The sequence below is a fragment of the Haliaeetus leucocephalus genome, unplaced genomic scaffold (genome assembly GCF_000737465.1).
Source record: "Haliaeetus leucocephalus isolate CR32 unplaced genomic scaffold, Haliaeetus_leucocephalus-4.0 Scaffold536, whole genome shotgun sequence".
Taxonomy (NCBI): domain Eukaryota; kingdom Metazoa; phylum Chordata; class Aves; order Accipitriformes; family Accipitridae; genus Haliaeetus; species Haliaeetus leucocephalus.
The window spans coordinates 7,925,500-7,937,747 of record NW_010972972.1 but is presented as its reverse complement, the minus strand read 5'-3'; the positions used below and the strand labels follow the sequence as shown (position 1 = coordinate 7,937,747).

The 12,248-nt window shown below is 45.0% G+C and overlaps 1 protein-coding gene across 1 annotated transcript in view; it reads right to left on the bottom strand.

The window, feature by feature from the left end:
- Window positions 1-653: 653 nt before the first annotated feature.
- The window catches only part of LCMT2 (leucine carboxyl methyltransferase 2), a 26,361-nt gene continuing 14,766 nt past the window's right edge, over window positions 654-12,248 (bottom strand). The window contains exons 11-14 of the mRNA XM_010576797.1: window positions 10,175-10,272; window positions 4,402-4,589; window positions 4,177-4,312; window positions 654-939 (exon numbers count right to left, since the gene is read on the bottom strand). Coding sequence (XP_010575099.1) covers window positions 772-939; window positions 4,177-4,312; window positions 4,402-4,589; window positions 10,175-10,272 — 590 coding nt within the window. The 3' untranslated portion in view covers window positions 654-771. The remainder of the gene's footprint in view (window positions 940-4,176; window positions 4,313-4,401; window positions 4,590-10,174; window positions 10,273-12,248) is intronic.

The window sequence follows — 12,248 nt, the reverse complement described above, 5'->3', positions numbered from 1 at the left end:
GCTTTCCCCAAAATAAAAACCTCCCTGAACTAATTTGGCCATCCTATATAAAATACATATAGACAGAAGCGTATGTCTCTTCTCAAGAACATAATCCTAGTTTGAAGACTGTTCTCAAACACTGTATTCCAAACACAGTCTCCTCATCATGGCACCTTCCCAGGCGTAGAAGAACAGTTCAAATGTTAGCAATGAGGCTGAGTTGTGATTTCACGTAGCATCCCCCCACCCCTCTCTTATTGGTATGTCATTATGCTCCCAAGAAACAAGCAAGGGCTACAGCTAGCAGGGTCTGAGCTGCGGGCAACAAGTCAGAGGAGCATGAGTTTGTCGTATCTAGACTAGACGTGACCTTTTGAAACATTAAAGTATGACCTACGATACACTTCCTTTCACTTATTTAATTATGCGTGACTGAACATTTCCAATGGCTTTTTGACTCGGTGATTTCACTGTACCTCCAAGTCAGCATGGTGCAAAGTCATGTCCCTTTTGAACACAGCACTGTTCTTCGTTTCACCTCTAAGGACTACTGCTATCACCACAGAGCTACTTCTGAGATACTTTATTTACAGCAACACAAAGAGTAGCACAAAAAAAAGACAGATGAGATATGCAACCCCTTGTCATAACTGTCCCTCCTAATCCCACCTTTACAAATGCATTCTGGATACAAAACCTTTGTGGAAAATTTTTGCTGCTCTTGCATGTACAAGCAAATTGATGTCTCACCACAGTGCAGCAAAATGGCTCAGTCCTGTTTGGTCCCAGTCAGTGGCTGGTCAGGATGTTGCTGAGGCTCAATGAGACAGGCTTTGGGTTCAGGTGCGTGCCAAAGGAGAAGCAGTTCCCACCACCGCCAATAAGCAACAACTCCTTCTCATTTGGCAGAAAGACACTGCTATGATTATGTAGCATTAAAGGCCACTCCAGATGCTCCTAAAAAAGGAAAGGAGATTTTGAACATACAGGACTTCAAAACATGGGTACCTTATACAATGCTGTAGAGATATTTCAGATGGTACTTTCATTAGAAAGTTAAGAACAACCACATTAGGTCCCATCTAGGACCATTTAGTCCACTATACCACTCACAAATGTGGGCAAAATTAGATAGCTAGAGAACACAGGAACAAGGAAACCACGATATACTCCTCTAGTGTACGCCACCCACCCAACAACTTGCAGTTCAGTGATTTTTAATGAGAGAGAATGTCTTTTTACTCCCTGAACTTTAATGTTTTTCCTTCCAAGAACACAGCCAGTCACTTTCTGAATCTGTGTAACCTTTGGCATCCATCTCCTGTGGTAAGGAGTTCCAGAGCTTACCTATGTTTCATATGAAGCACTCTTTTGAAGCATATTGCCTGCTAGCTTCTTTTGATGTCTCCTAGTTCTTAAATAAAAAGAAGCAATGAACAGTCATGGCCTCTTCACCACAAAAGAGACAGCCTAAAGTATAGTTATACATCTGAGGTCCACGAAACATCTGATTTATAACCTGTGTATCTGACAATCTGAAAAGAAGCTCTGTCGTAATGACCTCTAATATTCAAAAAGCTCAGCAAAGTGAACCCTGGAGACACACTTGTGGCAGATAACAGACTGTAGCAGTAACAAAACTGCTGTGTTGGCAATTCATTTATTGTTGGGGCCGCTGGAATCTGAAGAGGACAGGTTGTAGAGGCTTCCCTTGTAAAATGCTCAAGACAGAAGGCAACTTTTATGAGGGTACTCTCGTCTGTATTCTTGGAGAAAGGTTAAGGGACAGTGATTAAGAGAGATATATCTGCCCATGGTAACCATTCCACAGCTTTTTCAAGCACAGAGAAAGCTGCGAGCCAATGGTTTTGGTGCTATTACCTTCTAATGCATGTATCAAAGCAGTAATACTAATAGTATCCAGTATGCACAGAAAATCACCGACAATTCCAGTCTTTCAAAACTTGGGACCAATCCACATACACTGTACAGTACTACCAATACTTTAGCACAGTACTGGTAGGTTCAAGAGCCTACAGAGTTTCACCTAAGTCAAAGCAAACAGCCCATAAACAAAGGCAGCTACCAATCCATCTGCCATACCCATCCTCACTGCTATCCAACAAAAGTAGCCTATTTTATCTAAAGAACCCTAGGCCACTTAAAACTTCTGCTGTAGAGAGTAAGAAAAAACTAAACTACATTTAAGCATACTTCATGCTTTATGCCCTCAGGAAAATGCTGCAAGGCCAGCCAGATGCACGCATGCTACCCATTATAAACAACAGACCAGTCACAAATTCCAGTTTCACCAAGGACAGGATCCATAGGTACAGGTATCTAAAGAAATTTGTTTCTTTACATAAAAGATAAATAAAAACTTTTCAAGCAACAGAAGCTTTCTCACAGAATCATAGAATGGTTTGGGTTGGAAGGGACCTTTAAAGGTCATCTAGTCCAACCCCCCTGCAGTGAGCAGGGACGTCTTCTAAATGGGACATGGGACAGAGACAACTAGATCAGGTTGCTCAGAGCTCCGTCCAACCTGACCTTGAATGTGTCCAGGGATGGGGCATCAACCACCTCTCTGGGCAACCTGTGCCAGTGTTTCACCACCCTCAGCATAACAAATTTCTTCCTTACATCTGGTCTGAATCTCCCCTCTTGTAGTTTAAAACCATTACCCCTTGTCCTGTTGTAGGGTTCAATTATATGGAACTTAGTTATCGGGCCTGAAAGTAGCTCATGGTCACAAGAGTGCTCTAGATGCCTTTAGAAGGCTTTGAACAGACTAAACATGAAGATAGAAAAAGAAAGATCCCAGTTAGAAAAACACAGGTGCACATTCCACGATAAAGGGAACTTGGCACAAACAACCTCAATTCAGGGGCTTATCTCAACCAATTGGACCAAGACAAGTCTTGCATGCTCTAACTAACATAGCCAATTATGTCCTGTGTTTATGCGCGTGTACAGAGTGAGTATAACTAACTTTGTCTTATGTTTATATGCGTGGACAGTATCGATGTAACCAATCACCGCTTATGCTTGTGCACGTGGACACCAAATGCTTGCATGCAGCAGCCAATCAAAGCTTCTAAACAACTTAGAGAATTGTATAAGAATGATCAGCTAAGCTCAATAAAGGGACGACTTTAATCATCATATTGGTGTTCTATCGTCTGGGCCCCACACGGAATAATCCCTAAACCCTACATCCTGTCACTACAGGCACTACTAAAAAGTCTATTGAAAGGCTGCAGTAAGTTCGGCCCGGAGCCTTCTCTTCTCCAGGCTGAACAACCCCAACTCTCTCTCAGCCTGTCCTCACAGGACAGGTGTTCCAAGCCTCTGATCATTTTTGTCGCCCTCCTCTGGACCCGCTCCAACAGGTCCATGTTTTTCTTGTACTCCAGGCAGTATTATCACAGATGAGGGCTACTCACAGATTTAGACTAAGTTTTGCCCAGAGTATGCCAAAATCCTGCTATGTGACATCACCTGTATGATTGTTCTTCACTGAATCATAAAACAGAATCACAGAATAGTTGAGGTTGGAAGGGAAGTATCACCTAGTCCAGCCACCCCTGTTCAAAGCAGGCTCCACTACAGCAGGTTGCCCAGTACCTTGCCTAGTCAGGTTTTTAATATCTCCAATGATGGAGACACCACAGCCTCTCTGAGCAACCTGTTCAGTGTTCAATCACCCTTACAGTAAAAAGTTTTCTTATGTTTAAGTGGAGTTTCCAGTATTTCCATGCTGTTTTCTTATTGTACTTCAGGCAGCAGCTATAGCACGCAGCAATTTCCACCATGAAGTTTTTAATTAAATTATACCACAGACCTCCATAAAGACTAACTGAGGCTCTGGTTTGATCTGTTCTCTTCTTCCACAGACATCCTGAAATTACTATGCTTGTCCCCATCTCAGTTCTGCTCACCCTGTCTGGAATAGAGGAGCTCCATGCCCTACAGTCTTCTGCACACTCAGACTCTCCCTCTCTTAACACCATTATGATCTCTGGGCTGGCAAAAGCACTTCAAAATTAGATTCTACCTTGAACAGGGAATGTTTATTCCACTTACAAATTTGCCTACTTTTCATTCCCTACTCCACTTCAGGTAACAGCCCTAAAGTTACCATGTTCCTTCACACAACACTGCTTACCTTGAAAGAAAAATTTCAGTACTTACCACATCAATCGTATAGTCCAAGCAGAGACCAGTCATTAAGTCAATGACAGTGATGCCTGGCACAGAGGATGAGTGAAACCACACGCCACCAACAAGCAGAAGTTTTCCATCATGCACATGTGCAGTGTGTGAATACCTGTGAGTTCAAAATGAGACTGAACTCCATTAGTAACAGAGGTAGGTAGAGACAGGCCACGGATTCACTGCTGAATGCTGTCTACTTACCTTGGGATGAGAGGAGGGTGAGTCTCTACTGTCTGCCACTGAAAGCCATGCTCAAGCTCCCTCAGAAAGAAAACTGAACCTAAGGGCTGCTCAGCTGCTCCCAGACCTCCTGCAATTAGCACTCCTCCTTTCCAGCTACAGGCGCTGTGAGAGTGACGGCTTTCTGGTACTGGACCCTCAACAGGAATCTAGAAAAACATAAGTCCAAGGCTGAAGTTTGCCAAGCTAAGTGTCTTCTTCATGTCCAGGCTCTTAAAAGATCTCTTCTGTTGCATGTCCTGTGGGATGTAATATTCCTTCCTGCCACAGGATAGGAACAGTTGCTGGACGGGAACAGAGTAAACATGATAGGGAACAATCAAAAAAACCCAACCTACACATGTTCCTCTAGGGACAGCTAAGCAGAAGTGTTTCCATTTACACCATCTCCAATATTTCTCTGGCCCTCAGTATATTTAATATCATTCAGTCTTTAGAGGGTTTTATTTCTGCACATTTATTAGAGGTTACTGTATTTGCATTCCTGCATGCTGCTTTCTGTTCAAGACATGCACCTGAGAACCACAAGTGTACAAACACATAGACTAATTCAGTAATCAGTAAAGCAGGTGATCGGTGGTTCAAACCACAGAGCAAGATAAAATGCTGAACTGCAGTACTAATATGCAGAAAGGAAAAAATGTAAGATGAGGGGTTTAATGGAATATCATAGCAAACAAGCTGTGGAGAAAATTTTGGAGGCCATCTGGTCCATCCCTTTCTCCTAAAGCAAATTCATCTATTATCATCTGGAGAGATTGTTATTTAATAGTTTCGGAAAGTCTGCAGTGACAAGAATTTCTCACCTCTTTAGGCAGTCTAGGGCTGCTCTCCAGCCTCTTGTCCCCCAATTTGTATGTATAACCAGGATTACTCTGTCCTAGGTACAGAATCTGGGACTTGCTCTTGTTAAATTCCATATGCTTGGTGACTGGCCAGCTCTCTAGAATCACAGAATCATTTAGGTTGGAAAAGACCTTTAAGATCATCAAGTCCAACCGTCAACCATGCCCACTAAACCATGTCCTGAAGTGCCTTGTCTACGTGCTTTCCGAATACCTCCAGGGGATGGTGACACCACCACTTCCCTGGGCAGCCTGTTCCAATGCCTGACAACCCTTTCAGTAAAGAAATTTTTCCTAATATCCAATCTAAACCTCCCCTGGCACAACTTGAGGCCATTTCCTCTCGTCCTATCTCCAGCCACCTGACAGAAGAGACCAGCACCCACCCCACTACAACCTCCTTTCAGGCAGCTGTAGAGAGCAATAAGGTCTCCCCTCAGCCTCCTTTTCTCCAGGCTAAACAACCCCAGTTCCCTCACCAACTTGGTTGCCCTTCTCTGGACACATTCCAGCACCTCGATGTCTTTCCTGTAGTGAGGGGCCCAACACTGAACACAGTACTCGAGGTGCGGCCTCACCAGTGCCGAATACAGGAGAACAATCACTTCCCTGCTCCTGCCGGCCACACTATTTCTGATACAGGCCAGGATGCCGTTAGTCTTCTTGGCCACCTGGGCACACCGCTGGCTCATATTCAGCCGGCTGTCAACCAACACCCTGAGGTCTTTTTCTGCCGGGCAGCTTTCCAGCCACTCTTCCCCAAGCCCATAGCGTTGCCTGGGGTCACTGTGACCCAAGTGCAGGACCCGGCACTTGGCCTTGTCGAACCTCATACAGTTGGCCTCGGCCCATCGATCCAGATCTCTCTGTAAGGCCTCTCTACCCTTGAGGGAGTCCACAGCTCCTCCTAGTTTACTATCATCAGCAAACTTAACTTAATGTACATTCAATTCCTGCATCCAGATCATCTGTAAAAACATTAAAAAGCACTGGCCCTATAATTGAGCCCTGTGGAATCCCACTGGTGACTGGCTGCCAGCCTGGTGTAACCCCATCTACTGCAACTTTTAGAGCCCGGTCTGTCAGCCAATTGTTCATCCATCATATTATGGACTTGTCTAGCTGTATGCTGGACATTTTGTCCAGAAGGATATGTGAGAGACAGCATCAAAAGCTTTGCTAAAATAAAAAAAAAAAAAACCACCACATCTACTGGCTTCCCTTGGTGAACTAGATAGGTGACCTTGTCATAAAAGGAAATTAAATTAGTTAAGCAGGACTCTCCCCTCATGAGGCTGGGTATAACCAATGACTGCGTTGTCTCTCAGGTGTTTTTCAATAACTCCCAGAATAACCTTCTCCATAATTTTACCAGGCACCAAAGTGAGACTGACAGGCCTGTAATTACCAGGCTCTTCCTTCTTATCCTTCCTGAAAATTAGGACATTTGACCGCTTCCAGTCAACTGGGACCTCTCCAGACCCTGAAGATCACTGAAAAATAATGGAAAGAGTTCCTGTAATAACATTGCCCAGCTCTTTCAGTACTTTGGTATGAATCCCATCAGGCCCCATAGATTTATGTGCATCCAGCTGGAGCAGCAAGTCTCGAACAAGTTCAGAGTCAGCTGGGAGTTTATCATTCCCCCAGTCACAGTCTTCCAACAGTGGGTTCTGGGGGTCCCAGAGCCCACCATCAGTGTTAGAGGCGAAGAAGGCATTGAAGTCTCCACTTCTTCTATGTCCGTATTTGTCAGGTGAGCGACCTCGTCAAGTAACAGACCAATGTTATCTCCAATTGTCCTTCTGCTGTTAATATATTTTAAAAAGCCCTTTTTGTTGTCCTTCACAGTACTGGCCAGCTTGAACTCTAATGAACCTTTGGCCACAGGAATTTTCTGCCTACAGTGGCAAACAGCATCCCTGTAGTCCTCCCATGTCACCTGTCCTTGCTTCCAATGTCCATACACTTTCCTTTTCCACCTAAGTTCTAGAAGAAGATCCCTGCTCAGCCAAGCCGGCCTTCTGCCCCACTTGCTTGACTTCTGACACTTTGGAATTGCCTACTCCTGTGCTCTTAAAAAGTAACCAGTGTTCATGGACCTCAATGCCTTCAAAAGCAGAATCCCAGGGGACCTTACTAACTAGTTCCTTCAGCAGCCTGACATCCCCATATCCAGCATCGAAGTTTTGCTGGCAGTTCTTCTCCTACGGCCAAGAATTTGAAACTCAGCTACTTCATGGTCACTGTGACCAAGACAGCCACCAGTCACCACTTTGCCCGTGAGTCCTTTGCTGTTTACAGGCAACAAATCTAGGAGGGCACCTTTCCTAGTTGGCTCCTTTAGTACCTGCACCAAGAAGTTATCTTCAGTGTGCTTCAGAAATTTCCTGGACCTGTTTGTGTCTGCTGTATGATGTACCCAGTTGACATCTGGGAAGTTAAAATCACCCATAAGGACAAGGGCAGCTGATCTAGAGGTATCTCTCAATTCCTTATAGAATAATTCATCGGTGTCGTTGTCCTGGCTGGGTGGTCGATAGTAGACTCCCACAACAACATCTGCTTTTTTTGCTTTCCCCTTAATCCTTACCCAGAGGCTCTCAACCATGTCGACGCCAACTGCAAGTGCCATACAATCCCACCCCTCCCTTATATACAGCACCACCCCCCTGCCTTGCGTGCCCTGCCTATCCCTCCTGAAGAGCCTATAACCGTCCATCACAGCACACCAGTCACAGGACTCATCCCACCAGGTTTCTCTTATGCCAATGATGTCGTAGCTCTGGGACTGGGCCAAAGCTTCTAGCCCCTCTTGTTTATTCCTCATGCTGTGCGCATTAGTATAGAGACATTTCACATTCGCTCCAGTGTACTCAGCACATCATGGAGCAGACTGAAGGACCTCGCTAGCACACCATCCCTCAAACATTGGCATGCCATCCTGTGGCTAATCACTAACGAGCCTGGTTTTATCCCTTTCCCCCTTCAAATCTAGTTTAAAGCTCTTTCGACGAGCCCTGCTGACTCCTGTGCAAAGACCCTTTTCTCCCTTTGAGAAAGGTGCACCCATCTGTCGCCAGCAGGCCTGGTGTCGTGCAGACTGACCCGTGATCAAAAAACCCAAAATTCTGCCAGTGACACCAGTCACGGAGCCCGGTATTGATCAACTGGGTCTACCTGTTTCTTCCAACATCATTCCCTGCAACTGGAAGGATAAAGGAAAACACTACTTGTGCTCCCGAACCCTTAACCAGTCGTCCCAAGGCCCTGAAGTGTCTTTTGATCGCCACTGGACTTCTTACTGCAACTTCATTGCTGCCTACATGAAAAAGCAATAATGGCTAACAATCCAAGGGCCGTACCAGTGTAGGAAGTTTTCTTGTAACATCTTTGACCCAGGCCCCATGGTGACTGCAGGCTTCCCTAAGAAGTGGGTCTGGTCAGCATATTGGGCCTTCTGTTCCCCTCAGAAGAGAGTCTCCTATAACAATGATGCGTCTTTTTTTCTTAATGGAATGGTTTTGATGCAGGGTGTAGGCTGACTTAGCCTTGGCGACACCTCCAACCTAGACGGACCATCATCCTCATCATTGTTTCATTCCACGTCCAGAGCCTCATACCTATTGTACAAGGACACCTGGGAAGGTGAGGTAGTCACAGAGGAGATGTGCCTGCTGCACCAGGCAGGAACTTGTCACCATTCTCCTCTATCCCTTAAATCACCACATTCTGCCACATGGAGAGAGGACAGGGAATCTTCCATATCATGTGTCCTGTCTGCCTGACAGGTCTGTCCCAGGGAAGGTAGGGTGCGGTTCCAGTAGACAATTTCCTTCTCAGACTCCCTGATACTACTCAACCTGTTCTCCTCCCCCCAGAGCTCCTCCACAAAGCGGGGGAGTTCCTCTACCTGGATGCACCTCTCACAGGTGTGCCCACTACTGCCGTCCAGTACTGGTGTAGGAGTAGGGCACACCCTGCACCCTGACACCTGGGTAGCAGCATGTTCCCAAGGGAGCTCTGCCTGGGAAGCTGCATCAGTCGCAGACATAGCCTCCTGCTGGGTAGAGGCCACCGCTCCCTGCCCGAGCCAGCAAAGTTACAGCGCCCTGCCACGCAAACTGCTGCGCCAAGCCCTGGCTGACACACCATGCCCTGTCTGCCTGCCCTGGTCACTAGCATACCTTAGGGTTTTCTTTTAGAGGTGGCGCGGGGTGCTTGGCCGTGGTTGCTCCTGGCCCTGTCTCTGCGCTCCCCTGAGGTTTCCCCAGTTCAGGAAACGTCCCTGCACACCGCGCTACAGTGGCCACTGCAGATCGTGCTGGCACCGGAGCTGCTTGCCTCAGTGACTGAGAACGCTGACAGGGAAATCTTATCAATGTGTATAAAAGCCTAATGGGAGACAGGAAAGAAGACAGAGACAGAACGTTCTCAGCAGCATCCAGTAACAGGGCCAGAGGCAATGGGCACAAATTGAAATACAGAAAAACCCACTTAAATATAAAAAATCCCTCACATTTTCCTATGGAATAGGCTGCCCAAAGAGGCTGCGTAGTCTGTTATCTTTGGAGATAATCAAAACCCAACTGGACAATACCCTGAGCAACCTGTTCTAGTTAGACCTGCTTTAAGCAAGGGTGCTGGACCACATGATCTTCAGATGTCCCTTCCGACCTCAACTATTCTGTGAAGACTGTATTCCACTAAATAGCAAGGTGTTTAGAAGTTAGCTCTAACTCTAATCACCGTGAAGTGTGACAGTACTGCCAATGCCATCCACTTCAATATGGTAATAACTCTGGGATTTAGTTGGGCTTCCAATACAGCAGCATGCACCTGTGAAGTGAAGGCAATTTCTACTCCCCAGGGCCTCCCTAAGTCCTTACCACAGTGCAGGAAAGTTCCCGAGCATGCAGGAAATACCAATCCCCTAGCACAGGCTCCATTGCAGAGCGGCCACCATACAGAAACAGGTACTTCTCGCCTACGGAAAAAGACAACCAGGAGAAAAGAGAAGTTAGAATTTGGTATGTCACAAAAGCAAAAATTTCCATTTGCATAGAAGGGAAGCTGAACAAAGATAGAAATTAAGGCAGTGAGGCAGAAGTTTTCTACACTATTTATATTAAGACATCCTGCAACCCAAGGAACATTTCCCTCCTTTAGCAATAAATGCAAGAAATTGTTTCATAGATACAGGAATTACTCTTGTATCTAGATCTTTTATAAGACACACGAAAGACTAAATATTTTTACTAAAAAGCTGCATTCTTCACATTAGTAGTCATTCAAAAGACAGCCATCATCCACTTACATTACGTAGTTTCTGAATGTTAAGGTCTGAATGGAAATCACACACTGTAGTCCCAAAACCAAAAGGAGAAAACATGGTTTTTAATATACCTGATAGACTTAAGGAATGAAAATTCAGGCAATGGAAAGATTACACCTGCAGAACTAACAAAACTAGAAAACCCTAAGTAAATGAATCATAGCAACACAATGACATTTATCCCAAGAAAACAGATAAATCCTCATAAGATAGCAAGAACGTGTGTTTTTTCACACAAAACAGAGATAATGATAATTTAAGTGTGTAGGAGTTAATATGGAGAAGCCTCAAAAAGAAGGTACAAAAGTACTTTGGATAGATGTCAAGGATGTGCGTTAACTGCACTGTGCCCTGTCAGCTCACTTCTTCATAATGGACTGTGCAGATAAGGCAAGTGTTGATCACTTACTTCAGCTACAAAGCAAAATCAGGGGAAAAATAAGATGATATGATACAGTCTGACAAAGACAAAACCCAATGTATTATTTAGAAAATTTTATTTTCCCATTTAGCATTTGCTTCCTTGATGTAAAATATTGACTGGAAGACTGAACTCTAAACTACGTTATGGTGTTAATTAAACACCGCTTCACAAATTCAAAGTATTCTTCAGACTACACTAACAACTACTTAACAATTCTCCTGGTGTTCCCCTTCAATAGCTCCCTGCCACCTAGCGGAGAATTAAACAGCTTAAAGAAATGACAGCTTTCACCTTTGGGATTCCACCAAGTCCCACCACTGACTTGCTAACAACCGCTGAAGTTTTTGCCCCTTACAGTCAATATCTTTTACTAGACAAACCTTCAGCATGCCGTTGCAAGGCTTGATTCTAGACCTATTCAGAACTACTGAATATTTGTCAATTGCTACTAGAAGAGTAACATTTCTTCTGAGGCACCTCTCCTGGATTAAGAGCTAGGGATCCTGCTCCATAATGCTCCAGAATTAAAATATTATACTTCAGAGAGGAAGTTCTGAAACTTCTTTCTGGTGTGATCAAGCATGAATAACTTTAGCCATAAATGATCTCAAAGAATCGGTCTTCCAGAAGAGATTATTTCCCTAGGTTTCAATTCTACTTAACACTGGGTATTATGTGGTTTAAGAAATAGGAAATTATCATATTTCAAGTTTCAAGAAGAGATCTCAAAGCCTCTTTTAATTTCTTTTCTACTGGCAGGCTTGAGAAGTGGGCCAATACGAACCTCATGAAGTTCAACAAGGCCAAGTGCAATGTCCTGCACCTGGGTCAGGGCAATACCCAGCATCAATACAGACTGAGGATGAAGGGATTGAGAGCAGCCCTGCAGAGAAGGACTTGGGGGTACTGGTGGATGAAAACTTAGATATGAGCTGGCAATGTGCACCTGCAGCCCAGAAAGCCAATCGCATCCTGGGCTGCACCAAAAGAAGCATGGGCAGTAGGTCAAGGGAGGTGATTCTTCCCCTCTGCTCTGCTCTCATGAGACCCCACCTGGAGCAATGCAACCAGCTTTGGGGTCCCCAGCACAAGACAGACATGGACGTGTTAGAGCGGGTCCAGAGGAGGGCCACGAAAATGGTCAGAGGGCTGGAACACCTCTCCTATGAGGAAAGTCTGAACCTGTGTACCGCCAAAGGGGGAG